The 23,256-nt window shown below is 42.8% G+C and overlaps 2 protein-coding genes across 4 annotated transcripts in view; both read left to right on the forward strand.

The window, feature by feature from the left end:
- Positions 1–1,559: 1,559 nt before the first annotated feature.
- Positions 1,560–2,929, forward strand: SMIM26 (small integral membrane protein 26). The gene is made up of 2 exons (XM_045445431.1): positions 1,560–1,747; positions 2,597–2,929. The coding sequence occupies exons 1-2, from the start codon at positions 1,630–1,632 to the stop codon at positions 2,761–2,763; spliced, it is 285 nt and encodes a 94-aa protein (XP_045301387.1). The 5' UTR covers positions 1,560–1,629; the 3' UTR covers positions 2,764–2,929.
- Positions 2,930–15,036: 12,107 nt separating this feature from the next.
- DTD1 (D-aminoacyl-tRNA deacylase 1) overlaps positions 15,037–23,256 on the forward strand; it is a 205,554-nt gene continuing 197,334 nt past the window's right edge. For 2 of the 3 annotated variants that reach the window (XR_006703361.1, XM_045445433.1), the window contains exons 1-3: positions 15,039–15,221; positions 19,729–19,819; positions 20,736–20,971. Coding sequence is in view for 2 of the 3 variants with exons in the window: in XM_045445433.1 (XP_045301389.1) it covers positions 15,179–15,221; positions 19,729–19,819; positions 20,736–20,971 (370 nt within the window). In the remaining variant the exon portion in view is untranslated. Of the gene's footprint in view, positions 15,222–19,728; positions 19,820–20,735; positions 20,972–23,256 lie in introns of all 3 variants that reach the window. The other variant, XM_045445432.1, reaches the window with a different exon arrangement.

Consider the following 23,256-nt stretch of genomic DNA (forward strand, 5'->3'; position numbering starts at 1 on the left):
AAGGCAACAAATTTTAACAAACTCTTAACAAAAGATACACAAATGGCCAAGACACTCAGGGACATCATTAATCATCACGGAAATGCAAATTAAAACCACAAGACACCATCACACACCTATTAGAATGACTAGAATTTACATCTTACGTGTAAGGATTTTTAGTAGGGTTGTCTTTTTGTAATCGAGTTGTAAGTTGTCCTTATGTATTCTGGATACAAGTCCTTGGTCAAATATAGGTATCTGAATAATTAATTTTGTGGTTTGTTTCATTTTCTTAACTGTGACTTTTGAAAAGCAAAAGCTTTAATTTTGAAAACATCCAATTTACCAATATTTGAGTTTTTTTTTTTTTTTTAAGTTTATTTACCTCTTTTGAGAGAGAGCAGGACGGGCAGAGAGAGAGACAGAGAGAGACAGAGAGACAGCATCCCAAGCAGGCTCTGCACTGTCAATGCAGAGCCCAGAGCCGGGCTCGAACTCACAAATCGAGATGGTGACCTGACAGGAAACCAAGAGTCCCAAACTTAACAGACTGAGCCACCCAGGTGCCTCTACCAATATTTGGTTTTATGGATCATGTTTTCTGTATTATACAAAATCTTTACCTATCCCAAGGTGGCAAATTTTCTCCTGTCTTTTCTTCTGGGTTTGTAGTTTTAGCTTTTACATTTAAGCCTATGGTCCATTTAGAGTTAATTTTTTGTGTATGGCAAAGCAATTTCTGAAGGGTGGAAGAAGATCCTCGAAGGATACCAAGATACTAAAGAAGATTATGTTTTTGAAGCCGTGAAAGAAGCAGGTGGGGTCAGTAGTGTCAAATGCTTTAGAAGGCAAATTTGATTATGGCTGAAAAGTAGTTACTGGATATGGCAATTTACTGAACGCCCACTCTGTGCCAAGCACATCGCTTTTGCTCTCAAGTTGTTTGGTCTGTTGGAGTGGGGGTAGATTATGCTTTGAAGAAGTTTATGGGTAAGAGAAAAGTTGAAGGTGGACATAGTGGAAGATGTTTTGTTTTTGAGATGTGGGTAGTGTAATTGATGGGAAAGACCCTGAAAAGGCTGTAGAGAATAGGACCCAGGTCCTGAGTTCAAGCCCCACGTTGGGCGTGGAGCCTACTTAAAAAAAAAAAAAAAAAAAAAGAATTGGACCCAGAGCCCAGTGGAGGGATTAGCTTTGACAAAGAGGGACCCAAGACTCACCCAGATTGGGTTCCAGAAAGGAAAATGGAGAAGAGTTGAGCTGGAAGACAGGTATTCCCGCATATCTGAGAGCTGGAGGAGTGAAATTAATCTAAACAATTACCATCTGAATCCTGCGTAACGCAGGTGTTACAATTTTCCACGCGAGAAGTTTGCTCCGAGAAATTGTCATTTGGTCCCCATCACGTGGCATGCGAGGCAGTGGGTGCATAGCACAGCACAGAAGCCGCTTAGACCCCACAACTCAGAGTCCAATCCGCGCGACTCTCGGGACTACACGCTCCAGGATGCATCGGGGCCAACGCAAGAAGCGGCCTTCCAGAGTCGACTCTCGATTGGAGGCGGTGGCGGGGGCTGTGACGCGCCGACTGGAAGGCCCGCCTCCGCTCCGAGCTTCCCAGGATCAAAGTCTGCTCCGAGTACCGCCATGCGTCCGGACCAGGCTACGTCCTGGTACCGGCGGATGTCCGCGGTGTACGCGCTGGGCGCCTGGACCCTGCTAGGCTCCTTGATTTTTTTAGGCCGGAAAAAGAGCAAAGTACCAGGTACGGTTCTCCGGCAGCCTTCGGTGAGGCGTCCCCAGGGGGTTATTATATAAGCGGTTTAGCTGCCGCAAGCACCGGGTTTATTCTGCAAAACCAGTGGGAACGATTGCTTAGAGCCATTCGTTATAATGGAATCTACCCGGAATTACTTTTTAAGTCCTCCTGCCTACGTCTTGTTGATGGAGGCCGTTTTTACACTTAGAATTTGAAGAATCTATTTAAGGCCCCAGAGGGAATGTCAAAGACTCTGGACGGTGACTTAAAGAGGTGATGCCTCGGTTACATTAGCCCCCGTTGTAGTTGGCGAGCAAACACTTAAGCACCCCAGCCAGCCGAGTACTAAAACCTTCCCAGTTACTGGGCGGAAAAGGAAATCCCTGAGCCTTCAGAAATATGCTGGAAATCTATAGATATCTGTAAGACTTTCTGGTTGCCTGGGGCTGAATGGAAGGGGGGGGGCGGGGCTTGCCAAACGGAATGGGGTTTCTTTTTGTGAATGAAAGCCATTTAGTGATACATTTCAAAGGAGTTAATTGTACGATATGTTAAGTATATCTGGATAAAGCTATTAGGTGATAACTGCTGAAGATTACATTGGTGATGACGATTATCAGTGGCCTGAGAATACTAGTGTCCAGTATTGAGCATTTGAAAACATTGCAGTGTCTGTAGTGCTCATGTCATATTTATTTTTAACTTTTACAGAAAGGAAATACGGTGTCAGAAATCTGATGGGGGTGGGGGTAGTTCTCACCTCAGTTTATTTGATTTCTGAGGCTTGACTAATAATTTTAAGGACGGATTGCTGTCTTAAAAGTTCATCATTCAGGTGTTCCATTTTTTTGAAAGGCAATGAAGTAGAGCAAAAGGATGTCGCAAGAAATGAAATGCTTGAGCCGCCGAAAGGGTTTTACGTGGAAACAATTGTCACATATAAAGAAGATTTTGTTCCAGTCACTGACAGGATCCTCAACTTTTGGAAATCATGGACTGGTGGCCCTGGACCAGAATCCTGATTAACTGCTGAAAGCTGAAAACCGGGACTGGGTTCAGCATATACATTTAATGGATGCCTTAATTTCCAGTTTATGTTTGTGAAAAGTGTATCCATTTAATTTAAATTTTGCTGTGAAATATAATCACTGGTAATATGCAATAAATATTTCCTTGAAGAAAAGTAAACTCGCATATATGAGGTGTCCCTCAATGCATGAATGAAAGGTTGAAGTGAAATTTCACATTGAGCTTCCATAAGCTCAGTTTTCTGAAACTAGTTCATGTAACTTTGTATTTCTTTCATGTTGCTGGAAGACACGGCTTTAGGGGGTCCCTTTAAGGTTACATTCAGCAAGTCCCCACCTACGTTTAGGGATTTATAGAAACACTTTGGGTACTATTGAGTACTTGGTAAGTGTGTTATAAATTAGATTTTAGGGGCACCTGGGTCGTTCAGTCAGTTAAGCATCTGACTCTTGATTTCGGCTCAGGTCATGATCTCGTGGTTCTTGAGATTGTTCCCCGCATCAGGCTCTGCTGACAGTGCGAAGCCTGCTTGGGATTCTCTCTCCCTCTCTCTATGCCCCTCCCCTGCCTCTCAAAATAAATGAATAAATAAACTTAAAAAAATTAAAAATAAATCTGTTTTGTGCAGTGATACTTAACTGATAGCATCACATGCCTGGGCCCTAGCTGCAAAGGAGGCTGGGAAAGTGAGTTTCTGGCTTCTGTACTAGGGATTCATGGACTTTTAAGGGAGGAAGTTCAGGGCACTTGGGTGGCTCAGTCACTTAAGCACCCAACTCTTGGTATGGACTGAGGTCATGATCTTGCGGTCATGAGATTGAGCCTCACGTTGGGCTCTGCCCTGAGCTCTCAGCCTAGAGCTTGCTTCGGATTCTCTGTCTCTCTGCCCCTTCCCCACTTATGTGCTATCGCTCTCTCTCTTGCTTGCTCTCTCATAATAAATAAACATTTAAAGAAATATTTTTTACAGGGGGAAGTTATCCAGATATGCAAAGGATGTTCAAAAAATTCTGGGCAAGCAGATACCATGACAAATGTCCACTCCAGGCAGTAAGCCAGAGTTTTTTTTTAAATGTTTATTTATTTTTGAGAGAGAGTGTGAGCAGGGGAGGGGCAGAAAGAGAGGGAGACACAGAACCCGAAGCAAGCTCCAGGCTCTGAGCTGTTAGCACAGAGCCTGACATGGGGTCCAAATCCAGGAACTGCAAGATCATGACCTGAGCTGAAGTCGGATGCTTAACCAACTGAGCCAGCCAGGTGCCCCAGACTTTTATTGGGAAGTACCAAAATGCCAGCATTTGTATATAGATCATTTTCCCCAGAGAATTTCCTCTAGTTTCCTACCTGCAGGTAGACACCTGGCTGTAGGAATTCTCGGAGCTGGATGGGGGAGGGGCTTAGGGTATTTGGTTAGAATATATATTTCCATGTAGTCCAGTGCTCTGTCCTCTGGCTACTACCATGAGTATCCTCAAGCAGAAACCCCAACTCTCCTGAATAAAGGGCAGGGATATTACTGGCTCTGAAGTGGTGGTGGGCACCTCGGGGTCCAGCTGCTTATACAGACCCATGCATCCTTCTGTTTTCAGCCCTCCCTCTCCACCTCTACCACCAGTGTTCTGCTGCCCCCAGTTACTGAGATCTTTCCAGTTTCTGTGAGGCTAAATATCTGGCTTCTTATCAGTGTTCTCTTTGCAGGTCCTGGCAAAGATTCTTTGCTTGACAAAACTTAAGTTGGGCTCCTGAAACTTCTCCAAGGCCCCTCTGTGCATTTCCTTGTTAAATCCTGCTCTAGCAAGAACCCTGCTAAGTCATTTTAACTAGAACTCTCCACACTTAATACCTGATCACCTTGATATCTGATCAGGTTCCTCATCCTCCACCATCCGTCTGGTGATGCCTGAGCAGCCTAGCCTGTCTTCAGCAAGGATCCTGTTAGGTCAGCTTAACCAACCTAGAACCTCCTTGTTGCTGATGTTTCCTTCTGGTAATTTCCCATCCGCTGACTCCCACTCTGCTCCTTGACTGGAAATTCCCAATTGCCCATGCTGTATTCAGAGTTGAGCCCCCTCTCTCTCCCTGCCCTGAATAAAGTCTGCCTTACTGTATTTTAACAAGGGTAATTGAATATTTTTTTCTTTAACAGCGCTAAGGATTCTGGTTCTTCCCCTCCATTATGTGGCTCCTAGTTTCATCAAAGTGGAAGTTTGTGTTTACCCATGAGAAGATGTTTAGTGTCAGCTCTACTCAAAAAATTTAAAAGCTTTCATAGATAGATGATAGATATATCTGCTTACATTTTCTTCTTGTTTAAAACACTTCAACCCCAACTGCTGTGCTAAGACTATGTTCTTCCTCCACAACACTTCTCTGTTTTACATTTTTTGTCTTTATTTTATTTTGAGAGAGAGGCAGAGTGTGAGTGGGGGGAGGGGCAGAGAGAGAGGGAGACAGAATCCGAAGCAGGCTCCAGACTCTGCGCTGTCAGCACAGAGCCCGACGCAGGGCTTGAACTCAGACTGTGAGATCATGACCTGAGCCGAAGTCGGGCGCTTAACAGACTGAGCCACCCAGGCACCCCACAACACTTCTAACCAACCAGTAAAACAGAACAAATTGTGGCTCCAAACAGCCTGGAGCCACAGTGATTCCTACAGTTTAGCCAAATTGTGGCCTAAATAGACCTTTGTGGACTAATCTAACAACTAAATATAATTTATAATGTTTCTCTGGGAAGAAGTTTTAAGAATTCCAAACATCCATGTTGCAAATGCAATTTAAATGTACGTTCAGAAGTTGGGAACTGCCTGTTGGAGAAAAGTTCGCAGGTTTGGAAACCAGCTTCCTTAAATTAAGAGGTCTGGCAGTATTGACTGAGTAACTTTCCTTTTTTTAAAAGATAGGCTTTATAGAAAGTGGGGGTTGCTTTTTGCTGCTAGTAACCGTGGCCTGACCACAGCAGCTTACATTCGTAAGGGTTTGTTCTCATAGGAGCATCCAGCAGTAGGCAGTCCAGGGCTGGTAGAAGGGATTCATGGAGTCATCTGGGGCCCAGGATCCTTCTGTCCTGATTCTCCATTCATAGAAAGTGGTTTCTGTCCTCTCATTCACAGGATGGCTGCTGAAGACTCCACACTCCCGGACAGGAGGGAATGGAGTGCTGCAAAGGGACATGGTAGCTGCCTGCCGTCTCTTACCTGACTCATTCCTTGAGTCCCACCTGATAACTTCCGCTTACATCTCATTGGCCACCCTGAGCTGATGGGAGTTGGCGGTGCACTTGTGTAACTGGGCATATTGCTCTTCTGTTGCTAAGGTAGAAAGGGAGAACAGATTTGGGGTGGCAACTTGGCAATCTGCCTTGGAGTCCCCGAGGAGGCCTTTCATCTGTGTCCTTTATAAGCGTGTAACCTAGCTGTGCAGAAGAGTCAAGAGAGCAGTCCTACACGGCTATCCTTAAAGAGACCGGCCAGCCAGGTAGGTCCTCGGCTGGCATCCAGGAACTTGGATTTCCTCCGAGTTTCTACCATTCTCTAACTGATAAGACTGGCTTCCTGTTGCTAAACTGTGCAAACAATGTGGTTCTTTGTGGAATACCTTCCTTTCCATTTGAGAATCTGGGAATTTGGTGCATGCTAGACAGAAGTGTGGTGTCTAAATGGGGGTGTCTCTTGATCGGATGGGTGCCCCCAAATGTGGGACGATGATCAGGTGGAAGTCGGTGATGCTCGAGGTGAAAGAGTTCACCTGAGGCAGAACAAAGGGGATAGAAGTTAACTGAATACACCGCCAGGGAGTGGCAGGCTGGATAGCAGAGAAGAGGCTGTCTGCAACGAGGCAGTGGGTTAGAGCTGTTTTTAAAGGGAGAAGAAGAGGAGATACGGCGATGTATGGAATTCTCCCTTTTCTGGTAACTGCCTGCTTGTAAGTAGTCCACTGGTCATTTAGGGTCTGTGGATATTTTGAGGTGGGTCACCTGAAGGTCCTGTCTGTATTAGCCAGGTGGTCGCTGTGGGCCCTTTCCACATTCCATTGCTCAAGCCTGTTTTCCTAAAAGCAGCCTCTACAAGAAGGTACCTACATCAACAGTCCCCAGTCAAAACTGTGGGCATGGAGTCTCTAACGAGCTTCCTGGTAAACACTTTGGAAATGTCACATGATGCCAGAGGAATCCAGCACCGGAAAACTGTACGGGAAGAAGAGTCTGGAAGCCTGGGCCTGGTTCCCTCTGGACTTTGCCCCACGTGCCTTTTTCCTTTGCAGATTTTGCTTTGTATCTTTTCACTGTAAGTCATCATAGCCACGAGTATGACTATCTGCTGAGTCCTGGGAGTCCTGTTAGGGAATCACCAAACCTGGGGGTGGTCCTGGGGACCCTGCACACACTACCCATGCAAAGTCCATCTAGATACGGAAGGATGGCTATTCTAAAGTTGAGGATTGTCAAAATACACTTTTCAAGGGGCACCTGGCTGGCTTATACAGTAGACCCCACAACTCTTGATTTTGGGGTTGTGAGTTCAAGCCCTACATTGGGCTTAGAGATTACTTAAAAATAAAATCATATATATATATGTGTGTATATATATATATATATATATATATATATATACACTTTTCAAAAAGTTAAAAACATGAATCTAATATAAAACCAGATGAGCAAATATCAAAGACTTGTTCAACTACTCAATGAAAAAAACAGTAGGATGATAAAGCTAGTTCAAGGAGCATAGGGGAACAGGGATAATTTAGGCATTGGAGAAAAATGTTAGAATAAGGTTTCTGGTTAATATTCTACAGGGTGGTAAATACCTATATTTAGGGGTTTTGTTTGTTGGTTTCCTAGACAGGAATCACTTTTATCCTCATTGGTCAAAAATCTACAAGTTGATGTGTAACCTTTTAATCATAGGTAAATGATGGGTCAAACAAAGGTACATTCCCCTAGATAATTAAGGAACTTTTGAGTGGGCCTGTAAAAAATCTTTGAGTGGAAACTAATTCCAATTGTGTGTCGAGGGGGGAGGTTCCCCACACCAAAGCAATTCTCGGACACTAGCTGTGGGTCCTACAGTTCAACTCCACTCTGACACTATTTACCCAGAGAGAGCATCAGATCCCACAGATCAAGGGCTCCATCCTGCAAGACTGTCACTTCCCCCCCAGATGCCAGTCACAGCCCAAGTCCTTCTCACCTGTGCTTCTGCCTGTGGCAGTACACTTCCAACTCTCTCTTTGGACTTCAGACACCAGTCTCAAGTCCAGGTTGTTACCTATATTTTGACCCACCGGCTATATATAGATCAGAGATTCCCATGACCCCCTCCTTGGGTTCCATTAATGTGCTAGAACAGCTCACAGAAACTCAGGGAAACATTTTACTGACTAGGTGAGTGGCTTAGTATGAAGGGAAGTAACTCAGGGAATGTACATTTATTCCAATCAACCATCTAATGTTTTAAAATTTTTTTTAACGTTTATTTATTTTTGAGACAGAGAGAGACAGAGCATGAACGGGGGAGGGGCAGAGAGAGAGGGAGACACAGAATCGGAAGCAGGCTCCAGGCTCTGAGCCATCAGCCAGAGCCCGACACGGGGCTCGAACTCACGGACCGCGAGAAGTCGGACGCTTAACCGACTGAGCCACCCAGGCGCCCCAACCATCTAATGTTTTAGATGGAAGCACAGGGCCAGGTGTGGGGAAAGGCAGCAGAGCTTCCATGTTCTCTCTGAGCACATGTCTCTCCAATATCCATGCATTTACCAATGTGGAAGCTTTACGAACTCCATCCTTTTAGGGTTTTATGGAGGCTTCATTACATAGGCATGACTGATTAAATCCTGGGCCATTGTCAATGGAACCATATCTCCAGCCCCTTTACCCTCCCCAGAGGTTGGGGGTGAGACTAAAAGTTCTAACCCTGTAATCACATGATTGGATCTCCTGACAACCAGGCCTCATCTTTAGGTGGAGTCCAAAAATCACCTCATTAATGTAACAAAAGACACATTTATCACTGTCATCACTTAGGAAATTCCAAGGATTTTAGGAGCTCTGTACCAGGAATAAAAGAAGACCAAATATATATTTCTTATTATAAATCACAATATCACAGATTATTAAACACATTAAAAGCACTTGCTAGGGGCACCTGGGTGGCTCAGTCGAGTGACTTCGGCTCAAGTCATGATCTCACCGTTCATGAGTTGGAACCCTGCGTTGGGCTCTCTGCTGACAGCTCAGAGCCTGGAGCCCACTTTGGAATCTCTGTCTCCCTCTCTCTCTGCTCCTTCCCTGCTCGCACTCTGTCTCCTTCTCTCTTGCAAATAAATAAACATTAAAAAAAAAAATTTGAAAAGTACTTGCTACCTTCTTTTCGCCTGATACTCCAAGTTTAGGATAATTTTTCTTTACAGCATCCTGACAGCACTCAGTCATTGGCAGTGTCAGGACGCAGGGGCTCAGTTTCCAGCCCTGCCTGGTAATTGCTGCCTCACCAAACACCACAGGTGAGTTGAGGGTCACATCCAAGGTAAGGAAGTAATTTGAGAGGATTTTGTGGAAGGGATCAGATAGGCAGGGCTGAGATGTAAGGGAGATGATTCATTTTCAGAAATACCAAATAAAAGTTATGCTGTCTAATTAATAATAGGTTTACAACCTATTGGAAATATGTACAACCCCCCCCCCCCCCCCCCCCCCAGTGGAGTCCCAAACCTTTAGACACTTCACTTCCAGGTTCTTCTTCCCGTCTCCCTTTTGTGGGCTTATTTTTGCCGGCTTTGCAATGAGCATGCGCCAAAGAACAAAGGGAGGAGGGACTGAAAGTCTCTACATTACCTCAGGGAATGTACATTTGTTCCAGTCGGACTACTTTTTGCCTTACATGCGCATAAGCAACATCTGGGTAAGGCTGTAACCTCTGTAGTACTCAGCCAATAAGGAACCAGGGGAGGGACTTGCATGCTAGGAGATAAATTGTCTGTTGTAACTGCCCGGAGTGTGCCTGTCCATCAGACCCCTGCTCTTACAAGAATATTGATTAAAGCCTCACTTCACCATGCTCTGAGTCTCCATGTCTCTCCTTTGATTGGGTTGATGGGCTTATTTCTAACAGGGTCTTTCTGGTGATAGCATATCAGAGGGCTATCTTGCCATGTTTATGTATTTTTTCTGTCACAGATTCAGCATATGTCAAAATGAACATGAGACTCTCCTGACCTTTGTCTATTTTCAGAGAAGAAAATCATACCCAATTGTGTACTGATGGAACCAGAAATATATCTAAGTGGCAGAAGTCAAAGAAGCAACAAGTTAAGGTTCTCCTAAGCCATCGAGATCCACCTACTGGGGCTGAAAAATAAGCTTTTGGGGGGACACTGTGCTCCAGAGTGCTCTAGCATGCAGAGTGTTGGGCTTTAAACACTCAGGGGAGCTCTGCTTTACCCTGAATTAGACTTTTATTCAAACTTTTTTTTTTTTTTTTTGAGAGAGAGAGAATGCAAGATGGGGAGAGAGGCAGAGGAACACAGAGAATCTTAAGCACTCAATTAGAGTTTTTAAGATGAATTACATGATCTATCATCATTTCCAAAACGACAGATTTGGCCCCGACAGATATGATGGATATATGTAATTGTAAAAATATGCTCAGGTTATTTGCTTCAAGATCATTTTTTGAGATCTCCTGTATTATGTTTACTCCTCACCACAATCCAGATAAGATATTATCGTCACTTTACAGATAAGAAGACTGAGGCCAAATGAGGTTAAACCATATTTCCTAAGGTCACACAGAAAGGCGTAGAGCTGGGACAGAAAGCAAGGGTTTTCTGGCACCAAAGCTTAAGCTTTTCGCATCATACCAACCTCCTCTCAAAGCAGAGAGGGAGCTATTGACTATAAGCTTTGAAAAGAAACACTGAAAACTTCTTATTTTTCTAGAATCCAAATGCCAGAAAGTTCAAGTTACTGGAATGTTTTATGCGGTTGTGAGAGCCAGATCACAAATGAAAAACTACCCAGGGTTCTAAATTTATTTTTTTAATGTTTATTTGTTTTTGAGAGAGAGACACACACACAGAGTGCAAGTGGGGGAGGAGCAGAAAGAGGGGGAGACACAGAATCTGAGCAGGCTCCAGGCTCTGAGCTGTCAGCACAAAGCCTGATGTGGGGCTTGAACCCACGAACCGTGAGATCATGACCTAAGCCGAAAGTCAGATGCTTAACTGACTGAATCAACCAGGTGCCCCTTCCCTCCCCCATCAGGGTTCTATTAGAAACGGAAGTTCAGGAGCACCCGGGTGGCTCATTCAGCTAAGTGACTCTTGATCTCAGCTCAGGTCTTGATCTCAGGGTCATGAGTTTGAGCCCAGCATTGAGCCCTATGTTGGGTGTGAAGCCTTCTTGAAAAAAAAGTTCAGTGAATTTAAGATAATTAGCAATTTGACCACATATTCTATCCATTGGCTATATTACATGTTATCTAATAGAATGGTGGTTGATGATTTGGGACAGAGCAGCATCCTGTATCATCAGAGAAAGGATGAAGGTGCAAAGGGAATTTTTAGTATTACGTGTATTTCTAGTGCTAAAATATGTCATATCCAGATATTACTATACACAAAAAATATCTCCCATAGCACAACTAACTCAGAAGCAGAAGCTGTCTAGTTCATTTTTCACTTATTCTTTCTTCATTTGTTCATTCACCTATTCAGGTCACGTCCATAGAGTACCTACCATAGTCACCACCCTGGAGGGAATGTAAAAGTAATTATTCTATGCACAACTCACAGGTTCTGGGATGAGCAGTTACTTCTTTGTCTCCGATTTATATCAGGTTAATAACATCTTCTATTTAAAATTGCTGGAAATGGACAGTTGTCTTCAGAAAAGTACTCCTATTTGGAATTTGTGGCAGAGACTGTTGACTTTTTCTTCCACAAGAGTATTTGTCAAAGTCTATTGCCTCTTTGAAAGGAAAGTGGGGCCACATCAGTAAGAGGGTGTGAGTGAGTGATGAGCCATTTCCTGGGCATGGGCTCCTCTTCCTGAGGCCCCTCCCACTGGAGGAGCAGGAAGGTGGGCCTGAGCCATCTGACTAGACCACTCGGATAAAGACAACTCCTAAAGAATGGTAGAACAACAAAACAAGGGATGCCTAGCTGGCTCAGTTGGTAGCATGTGCAAATCTCAGGGTTGTGAGCTCGAGCCCCACGTTGGGTGTAGAGATTACTTAACAAGAAAAAAAAATTTTTTAATATGAAATTTATTGTCAAATTGGTTTCCATACAACACCCAGTGCTCATCCCAACAGGTGCCCTCCTCAATGCCCACCCCCCACCCCCCATCAACCCTCACTTTATTTTCAGTTTTTAAGAGTCTCTTATGGTTTGGCTCCCTCCCTCCCTAACTTTTTTTTTTCCTTCCCTTCCCCTCCCCCCATGGTCTTCTGTTAAGTTTCTCAGGATCCACATAAGAGTGAAACCATATGGTATCTGTCTTTCTCTGTGTGACTTATTTCACTTAGCATAACACTCTCCAGTTCCATCCACGTTGCTACAAAAGGCCATATTTCATTCTTTCTCATTGCCACGTAGTATTCCATTGTATATATAAGCCACGTTTTCTTTATCCATTCCTCAGTTGATGGACATTTAGGCTCTTTCCATAATTTGGCTATTGTTGAAAGTGCTGCTATAAACATTGGGGTACAAGTGCCCCTATGCATCAGCACTCCTGTATCTCTTGGGTAAATTCCCAGCAGTGCTATTGCTGGGTCATAGGGTAGATGTATTTTTAATTTTTTGAGGCACCTCCACACTGTTTTCCAGAGCAGCTGCACCAGTTTGCATTCCCACCAAAAGTGCAAGAGGGTTCCCGTTTCTCCATATCCTCTCCAGCGTCTATAGTCTTCTGATTTGTTCATTTTAGCCACTCTGGCATGAGGTGGTATCTCAGTGTGGTTTTGATTTGTATTTCCCTGATGAGGAGTGTCGTTGAGCATCTTTTCATGTGCCTGTTGGCCATGTGGATGTCTTCTTTAGAGAAGTGTCTATGTCTTCTGCCCATTTCTTCACTGGATTATTTGTTTTTCAGGGAGAGAGAGAATCTTTTTTTTTTTTTTTTTTAATTTTTTTTTTCAACGTTTATTTATTTTTGGGACAGAGAGAGACAGAGCATGAACGGGGGAGGGGCAGAGAGAGAGGGAGACACAGAATCGGAAACAGGCTCCAGGCTCTGAGCCATCAGCCCAGAGCCTGATGCGGGGCTCGAACTCACAGACCGCGAGATCGTGACCTGGCTGAAGTCGGACGCTTAACCGACTGCGCCACCCAGGCGCCCCAGGGAGAGAGAGAATCTTAAGCAGACTCCATGCCCAGCATGACTGTGAGATTATGACCTGAGCTGATATCAAGAGTTGGATGCTTAACCAACTGAGCCACCCAGGTGCCCCTTATTAGTGTTGTTTGTAAATGTTATAGAAATCAATACTTAACAATTTTTCTTAGTTGTAATTTCTAATATAGTAAATCTCCTTGGATAGAAGCTAGATAAGCAAAAGCTATTTGGAGTGTTCCATAGTTTTTAGTAATGTAAAGGGGTCTTGACATGGTTGTGCCTGGCTGGCTCAGTCGGTAGAACATGTGACTCTTGGAGTCATTAGGGGCAGAGTTTCTTAAAAAAAATTAAAAATATGCGGCACCTGGGTGGCTCAGTTGGTTGCTTAATTGATTCAGCTCTGATAGTTTGTAAGTTTGAGCCCTCAGCTGAGAGCCCTCTTCGGATCCTTTGTCCAGCCCCCTCCAACGCACTGGTTCTCCAGTTAATCTTTGTCAGTTTAATTGTCAGACCCAGCCAGAGACCCTAGGAGTGAGAAAAACTTAAAATCTGAAATTTGTTTACATTAAATCAGCAGAGCTTAAACATTTTACCTCAAGACCCCTTTCAAGTTTTAAAAAAATTTTTAAGTTTATTTATTTTGAAAGAGAAAAGTACAAATAGTTATTTAAATTTTACATGACAGAGTGGCCTTCATAAGAAAATGAAGACCCGAAGAAACAGACCTGTGTATTCTTCTGCTATTTATTTTTTATTATTTTATTAAACATTTTTTAAAGATGTTTATTTTTTTTGAGAGAGAGAGACAGAGTCTGAGCAGGGGAGGGGCAGAGAGAGAGGGAGACACAGAATCCAAAGTAGGCTCCTGGCTCTGAGCTGTCAGCACAGAGGCCAACGAATGCTCTTCAAGCACAGGGCTGGAATCCATGAACGGTGAGATCATGACCTGAGCCAAAGTCAGATGCCCAACCGCCTGAGGCACCCAGGCACCCCTTTTACGCTATTTTTGATGGAGAGTGGACATCATAGAGGAATATGACAGGCCAAGGAGTATGAGGTAAGCATAGTAAACTGGAGGAAACTTTGAAAGGCCTGTTTGTTCTTGCCATCCCTTTGTCTTTGGAGATAAGAGTGCACCTCTCATCCATGGGTTTATGGCTTGTTTCAGGATAGAAGGGTGGGGGGGAAGGTCAGAGTGACTTTCCTGCTTCTGCCTCTTTCTCAAGCTCCATTAAAGTATTCAATATGCCAACGTGCCTTATTTTGGGATAGCCTGTTCTTAATACCCAGTAATACTAGAAGGCACACGGAAAGGGGCTTTATTTTTATCAGTGATAATAATTTGTTGGGGCAATACTTGTACAGTCCTTTGCGGCTTTCAAATCATTTTTACACAGTCTATTTTATTTAAACCTCCTCTAACAACCCTGGATGGGGGAGCTGCCAAGTATTAGTATTAGAGAAATGAGAATTACAGGATCATGTATCTCCGCACTACCATGGCATGGTTAAATCGAATGAATACTTACATACTGTAGTTAAATGGCTATTTTAGGCAGCAGATTCTGTTCTGTATGGTTCCCGAGAAGCACTGAGGCAGGAAAACAAGAGAAAAGGAATTTGGGAACATCTGGACGGAAGGGTGGAAGGAGGAACACGGGATTAGGATTCAGGACAAAGCTGGGATTTAGGGATGATTGGCTCTTAGGTCGGAGATGTGAGAAACATCCGGTGCAGAAACTGCGGTTTGGGCACAACTGAATCTGGGTAGGGGGTGAGCTGGGCGCGGGTTTCTGGGTCCCAGGGTCCGAGCTGGGCCCACCTGTGGCCTGGTTGGGACTGAGGGGGGCGGGGCCTATCACCAGGTGGGCGTGACCTATGCAGGCGAGGCCAACCTGTAGGTGGGCGTGGCCGATGTAGGAGGGCCGCCGCCAACCGGGTCTGACTGGGCCGTCCGGCGCGCTTCCTGGTGTCACCCCCAGAGGGCGCCGGCCACTGAGCCGCCCGCAGAGTCCCGAGGCCGGAAGGAGCGCGGCGCCGCCCCACTCGCCCCAGCCGCCGCCATGAAAGCCGTGGTGCAGCGCGTCACCCGGGCCAGCGTCACAGGTCAGTCGGGCGGGGCCGGGGCCGGGCCCGGGAGGAGCCACCCCTGACCCTGCTCCCGGCTGTCCCCGGCCGCCCCCGCGAGGGTTCCCCCGCGCCGTCCCCGGGGCCCTTCCAGCCGCCAACGGCCCTGGCGAGCTCGGCCCCCGCAGCCCCAAGTCCCCGGGCCGGCTCCGGGCGTCGCCGCGGCCGCAGAGCCGTCCACGTGCCCGGCGGGCCCCGGCGCGGCCCTGGCTGCAGGGCTCCGTTTCGGGTTCACGCTAAACGCGCCTTATTATTACCGTTTTTTGTTTGTTTTGTTTTTTTTTGTTTTGTTTTGTTTGTTTGTTTGTTTTGGTCCTGACTACCGGGTGGCAGAATCTCCGAGCATCCCCTCGGCCCGTTCTTCGGTGGAATGTTGCACAAACGACACGTAGGCAGCATTTCCGGAGCAAGGACCCCCTCCCCCTCCCCTTTATAATGTTCTATTTTAAATTTCCTATTTTTGCCCATTGTCTAAATGTCCCAATGTTTATGGAGCTTGACTGCCAATAAAATGCACAGATATGAAGAGTTGTTCTTACGGTTGAGTTGTGACAGTTATGTACACGTGACCAGCGCCCCATAAGACAGAATGTTCCCCGCGTGAGGACACCTCTCACTCGCCTAACCCTGCAGGGATGGGGTCAGAATCTAAAGAATCTTGGATGAAATGTTTCTCTTTGCCACCAGTTTCTTGTGGACCAAGCCACCCGACCATTAGTCATCGCTGGATCTACTGTAGTCTAGTTTGAACATCAGGGGTGCAGATGATTAATGTATATAAGGTAGTCGTTTTAAAAACAAACCCAGTTAAAAAGATGTTAAAAAAAATTAATGACTAATTTTAGATGTCTTCTGGACTTCGGTTTGTTTTGTTTTGTTTTTGCAGAATTATAGTATTGTCTCAGTCCAAGTATTTCCAGATAGACTTTTCTTCCAGCCGAGTCTACACCAAGTACATGTTCTTATGTCCATAAAAGTATAAATCTAAAAAAAACGAAGCAACAGAATCCCGTAAAGAAACAACCAAACCCAGGAAAACCATATATTTACATCAGAGGGTCTACTTTTCAACCCTGCCTAGTGATTTCTTTGTTGTTCTGTTAACTCGTTTTGGATATGGTCCTGAAATAGCAAGGAACAGAATAGCATTGGGATTTATGGGATTTTAAAACGAAGGTTTTTTGGTATTTCAGTTAATATTTAAATTCACGGAAACTGGGAAAATTAGTAGATGAGAAGATTTTTTGCCTCTTTTGAGCAAAATTTTACATTCTACTCCATATGGTCATCACCAATGAGTGAAGTTTGGAGAATTTTAATCTTCTCTTACTTGAACTCTTCATTCTGCTGATCTGGAATATTGAAAACATGTGTTTTGTGAGATTTGCTAAATTGTTTGATTTTAATTTACAATTTAAATTGTATGCTCTTGTTAAAAACCAACAAACCTGCCTGTTAAACAAGTTAAGGGTATTAAAAAAAGATACAGGTATTAATTGTGGGAAGGTTTTGAATAAAATGGAATTCTTTCTCAGTGCTGGAGGGACCTTCAAGGTAGGCAGGCCTTCTAGTTCAATTGTAATGGAAAGACATTTTCTGATTTCTCTAGAATGTGACTGGCTTCACTGAAATGTGGTTGTACATGAATGGCATTTTATTTCAGGGGTTCTAAAATGTCACTTCTGATTTTATGGTTGGGACAGACTACAGTGTTAGGATTCATATTTTATTATATGGCAGGCTCACTTAATGAGATTGGTCAAGCACATTTTGATGCCTTAGCATGGTTATTGTGATAATCTAATTTTAAAAGCTTTATTATGGAACACTTCAAATGTATTCGTTTGGTTACACAGGCAGCAAAGTGTGGTAACCATGTCCCATTCCTCAGCTTCAGCAGCTAAAATTTGAATAGAATCATGTTGGGAAGAGGTTCTGAAATGCGTTTGAATGAATGAGTTAATTTGAGAGCTTGTGAATTCTTCTCAAAGAAGTGGTCAGAGGTGATGCCAGTATACATGGGAAATTGACCAAAGATCTCAGGTCTTTTCTAGTCCTGTGATCTGTTGCCTAAAATGGCGATTCTCAAGTTTTTTTCCCTTGAAAATCCATTTGCCTGTAATAAAAGATCCTTTTGAACCTTCTGGTTCTTCTACTTGTCGCTGGAGGTGGGGAGCAAAACTACTCTAGCATAAGAGAGCAGCTAACTGTGTCATATACAGGCTTTGGGGCATAATTTGTTTCTTATTAAAACAATAATACATTATAAAAATGTTGAAACTCCTCAGATAGTGATTTGAATCACTTTAAATACTGATTCTGCTTTTGAGAATCTATTCTAAGAAGAGAATCCTAATTATAGAAAAGGATTTAGAGGAATGAATAGCAGAGCATGGAGCATTCTTAGAGGGCAGTGAAACTATGATAATGTAAGGTGGATACATGTCATTATATATTTGTCCAACAAACCTATAGAATATCACATCAAGAGTGAACCTTAATGTAAACTATGGACTTTGAATAATAATGTTGTGCCAGTGCAGGTTCATCAATTGTAAGGAATGTTCCCCTTCCGTGGGGGATGTTGACAATGGGGAAGCTATGCATTATGGGGGCAGTGAGTATAGGGGAATCTCTATACCTTTGCTCAATTTTGTTGTGAACCTAAAACTGCTTTAAATCGTAAAATGTAAAGTCTAGTATTCAAAGATTTTCACCACAGTGTTATTTATTGAATTGAGAATTTTGAAACAAGCCATATATCCAGCCAAATGAGATGGTTAGTTGGTCCATTGGATGGAATGCAACTGTTCCACTTGATGGGATGCAACTATTAAAAGATGTTTAGGAAAATCTTATAACGTGAACAAATCCTTATGCAATGTTAAGAGAAAAAGTGGAACACAAAAATTTATGTATGTTATTGCAGTAATTGAAAACAAATATAAAGTAAAATGTATGAATAGAGAAAATATCAAAGGGAAATTATTGAAATATTGAAGCGCTTGTCTTTGGGTGTTCTTTTGTCCTTCCTGTTTCTTATATTTTCCAAATTTTCTATGTTGTGTATGCATTAGTTTAATGGTGGATATAACTCAATAACCATTCTTTTTAAGCTTTTAAAACATACTATGGGGAAAATTTGAAAAATATTTTGATATTGTAAGAAAATAATACTGATTTATTTAAAGCACAAATAAAGCTTGATTGTGTTCTAAAGCAACAAGCCAGCCACCCCAGTTGTTTACTGCTTATTTCAGGTAGATTATTCCTGTTTCAGCTTCTGAGTCATTGGCTCAAAGGACAGTAAATCATTCATAGTCCATTGTAAGAAAAGTAGCACAGAAGAAAATATTTTTTTAGCATTAAAAAGAAGAGAAATTAAGCTTTACTGATACTTGGTTTGGAATGGGTTGATGCTGATGCTTCCCTGGGGTCTGCATAGCAGGTGATCCCTTGTCAGAGTGAAGGAAGGGGGGGGGGTTCTCATTCTTTCCTTAACTTGCTGGATATTATAACATGTTACAGTCTATGATGCCTTTTCAGATATATTTATAGATATTATTATCTAGCAGACGCAAACAAGAAAATGGCAGAGTTGACCCTTCTCCCGATTGGAATGTTAGGTTAATAGATGGTAAAATAACAAGATGTCAGTAACATGATGAGATTTGGCAAAAAGTTGGCCAAAAATATGGACAGTTATGAAGATTAACATTTGAAACATGGATTTAGGTTCACTGTAACAATGATGGATCTTAGCCTAAGAACTGAACCAGCACTGAGATACTGCCTAATGGTGGTAGAGCTATGCATTTGACTATAAATATATACACAAATGTTTGGAATATATGTTTAGAGATTTGTTTTTTTGTGGATGAGGTACATGATTGAAAGGGATTTGGAGGTCATTGGCTTAGAATACAAACTTGAGTACTAAACTAGGACATAATAGAAATTTGCTGACTTGAAGCTTAACTTTTAAACTATGGTTTTTGTATATATTTATCTTCTTGCAGTAAGTAGAAAAATTCTTTTTCTGACATAAATGTTTGTTATTTTGTACTATCTGTATATTATGTACCATATTTGCTAATTCTGAAGAAAAGCAAGCATCTCCTTTCAGAGAATTAGTGCAGCTGGGCTGGATTCCCTGGGGAGGAAAACTCTTGTGTTTTTACAGATAGGCAAACTCTATCATGGAAAGTTTGAGGTATCCTGCCCAAGGTAACACAGAAGAAAATGTGGCCCTAAAAGTTAGCTTAATGGTTGTTAACATCTCGTTCATTCCAGATATAAAATCAGAAAGGACCTAAATCTTGATAGTCTTACTGCATTTATGAAACTCATTTTTCAATACCCACTGACTTTACCAAAGAAGTTCTACGAAGTATGTGTGATGTTTAAACATTCTTGTGGTTACTTAAAAGTTCATCATGGCACCTGTTTGGTTCTGAGTTTCTTTCCTCTTTTGTTTCCTTTCTAGTTGGAGGAGAGCAAATAAGTGCAATTGGACGGGGAATCTGTGTGTTGCTGGGTATTTCTCTGGAAGATACACAGAAGGAACTGGAGCACATGTAAGAGGCGGATTTCTAAGTCATTTCTGTTTGAATGGGATATGTACTGGATATATCTGTAGCTCTGTATTTCTACCTGCCTAGCTATCTGAATTATGTATATGCATACACTGGGAACTTCCATGATATTTTGTTCCTGTGCAGTGAGCCCCTGTTACTTTTTTTGTCTGTCCTGTTTGATGTAATGTGGTTATCTCTGTGTTTCAGATGAGGGGGCCAAGGAAGAGTAATTTGTCAGATGATACCCACCAAGTCAGCAGCAGAGCTGAACCCAACAGCCTTGGTCCCTATTTGCTGCTATATCCATGAACCATTCTCTTAATGCAAAACGGAACTTGTTTTCTTATGAATGATTTCTGTTTCCAGTTTGAGCAATATGATCTGGGCACCATTTATCCATTTAAAAAATGTCCAGTTGTTCATCGTACACATAGGATCTGGAGCTCTGATAATTCACTGACTTGCCTAAGATCATGAACATGTATTTAGCAAAAAGCCTGAATTCAAATTAGAATCTATGCTACCTGGGGCACCTAGGTGGCTCAGTCGGTTAAGTGTTTGACTTCGGCTCAGGTCATGATCTCGCCGTTGATGGGTTCAAGCCCCATGTCAGGCTCTGTGCTGACAGCTCAGAGCCTGGAGCCTGTTTCGGATTCTGTGTCTCTCTTTCTCTCTGCCCCTCCCCTGCTCATGCTCTGTCTCTCTATCTCTCGAAAATAAATAAACATTAGAAAAAAATTAAAAAAAAAAAAAAAAGAATCATCTAGGCTACCTGACTTGGAAGCTGGTGCTCTTTTTACTGAGGTAGAGGAGTTTGTCGTTATGTTCTTTTTCAACAGGTGACACTTTGGGGGTATGGAGTGTGTTGGGGGCTTATGATTCTTCAGGTTTCTCTAACCACTGTTTTCCTGCTTAGGGTCAGAAAGATTTTAAACCTGCGTGTGTTTGAGGATGAGAGTGGGAAACACTGGTCGAAGAGTGTGATGGACAAACAGTATGAGGTGCTGTGCATCAGCCAGTTCACCCTCCAGTGCGTGCTCAAGGGGAACAAGCCTGACTTTCACCTGGCAATGCCCACAGAGCAGGCAGAAAGCTTCTACAACAGCTTCCTGGAGCAGCTGCGCAAGACCTACAGGCCGGAGCTCATCAAAGGTAGGCAGAAGGGTGAGCCGCCCAAGAGGAGAGTCTCTGGCACACTTCTAGGCAGGTTGAAAAGAGAATCTGCGATTATGGCATCTCTTTTTCCAGAAAGTTTGTTGTTTGTGCTTATCACTTAAAACAACGTAGTGGCTGCTGCTACTGCTGTTGTGGTAGGAGTTCTCTGAATGCCACGGATACTGTTTACTCTTTTTCATTCTTTATTTTTTTAATATTTATTTATTTATTTTGGGAGAGAGAGACTGTGAGTGCCTGCATGTGTGAGGGAGGGGCAGAGAGAGGGAGAGAGAATTCCAAGCAGGCTCCTTGCTGTCAGTGCAGAGCCCCATTTGGGACGTGATTCCATGAACCGCGAGATCATGACCTGAGCCAAAATCAAGAGGCAATACTTCACCAGCTGAGTCACCCAGGCACCCCACCCTTTTTCATTCTTCTGTTCACATTTGAAATATTTAGCAACCCAGAAGTGTGTTTGATATAGTGGTGTTTAATTTTGCTTGCTTATGATGTCTGACAGAGAAGACAATTCAGGTACAAATGTGAGTCAAGTGGCATTTTATTTAAAAATTTTTTTAATTACTTATTTTTGAGAGAGAGAGAGAGAGAGAGAGAAAGAGAAAGAGCATGAGTGAGGGAGAAGCAGGGAGAGACAGAGACACAGAATCTGAAGCAGGCTCCAGACTCTGAGCTGTCAGCATAGAGCCCCGTGTGGGGCTCAAATCCATGAACTGTGAGATCATGACCTGAGCCGAAGTCAGACGATTAACTGACTGAGCCACCCAGGTGCCCTATAGCCATGTGTCATTTTAAATTTCTAGTAGCCATATTAAAAGAAAGTAAAAAGAAACAAGTGAAATTAATTTTATTTAGTTTTATTTACTTATTTATTTAAAAGTTTATTTACTTATTTTGAGAGAGAGAGAGAGAGAGAGAAAGAACATGAGCAGGGAAGGGGCAGAGAGAGAAGAAGAGGATCCCAAGCAGGCTCCACACTTGTCAGCGCAGAGTCCAATGTGGGACTTGAAATTATGAACCGGGAGATCATGACCTGAGCTGATGTCAAGAGTCAGATGCTTAACTGACTGAACCACCTAGGCGTCCCTGAAATTAATTTTAAAAGTATATTTTATTTAACTCAGTATATCCAAAATAGTATGATTTCACCTTTTAATCAATATAAAAAGTTATTGAGATAATTTTCATTCTTTTTTTTGTGCTAAAGTCATCTAAATCTGGTGTGTAGTTTATACATATAGCCCATCTAAATTTGGACCAGCCACATTTCAAATACCCAATAGCTGTGTGTGTGTAATCACTATCATATTGGATACTGAAGGTTTAGGTCTTTACTTAACTGTTTATTGGAAGGAATGCCAACCTAGTTTGAGATTTAGTCTAGAAAATGCCTTGCTCTAGTGGTCTTGGTTTACGGGAGAATTATGAATCTGAAATTATGTGTCTTTTTAAAAAGGGGACCATTCATTTCTAGTCTGTTTTCAGGTTTCTGGAGGGCAGATTGCATTTAATACCATCATGTTTTGTCTTTTTCTTCAGTTATTAGAATGTTTAGCCTCCTTTGGTAATACATCTCAGTGTGAGACTTTCCTAAGAATGTCTCAATATCTAATTACAATTTCTTTTGCTGCCATCATACCCTTTTATAGACATCTAAGAGTTGTTAACAGTTAACTCTGTGGTATCTCCTATACTTTGACTTTCTCTGGAAGAAACAAACCCTGATCCCTTATTTATTGTATCTGTTTTCAACCATAAGTAAGAAAAGTTACTGCCTAATTTTGAAGCTCTGTAGCAAAGCCCCACATTGAGGATTATCAGCTCATCAGATTACTTACGTTTAGAAGAGTGATATTCCTATTCCTCTTTGGCATTTCCTTTTATCTTATTTCTCCTCTTACTTGTGTAAGGTGTCTCTTTGCCATGATCAGGACATCCCTGCCTTAAATCCCACTCTTTACTTGGGTCCTGGTTGAACAGAATGTATTTGCCTCTTCTGGAAATAATCCAAGTTTAGAGCTCCATTCACAAGTCTGGTCATGGATGTCTCCAGTGTTTTCTCCCACCCTGTGTCAACGGGGTTCCTTCTGCATGGCCTTGCTGCAGACATATTTCTTCCCAAAATTCAGTAGTTAAGTCAAGTCTTCTGAATAATTATTTTTCTTTGCTGAGCTGGGGATTAAATGCTGTCATAATTGTCTCCTCTGATTGGTATTTGTAGAATCATCCCATTGCTGAGTAATCTCAGACAAATTTTGGAACAC

The sequence above is a fragment of the Leopardus geoffroyi genome, chromosome A3, assembly GCF_018350155.1.
Source record: "Leopardus geoffroyi isolate Oge1 chromosome A3, O.geoffroyi_Oge1_pat1.0, whole genome shotgun sequence".
Taxonomy (NCBI): Eukaryota; Metazoa; Chordata; class Mammalia; order Carnivora; family Felidae; genus Leopardus; species Leopardus geoffroyi.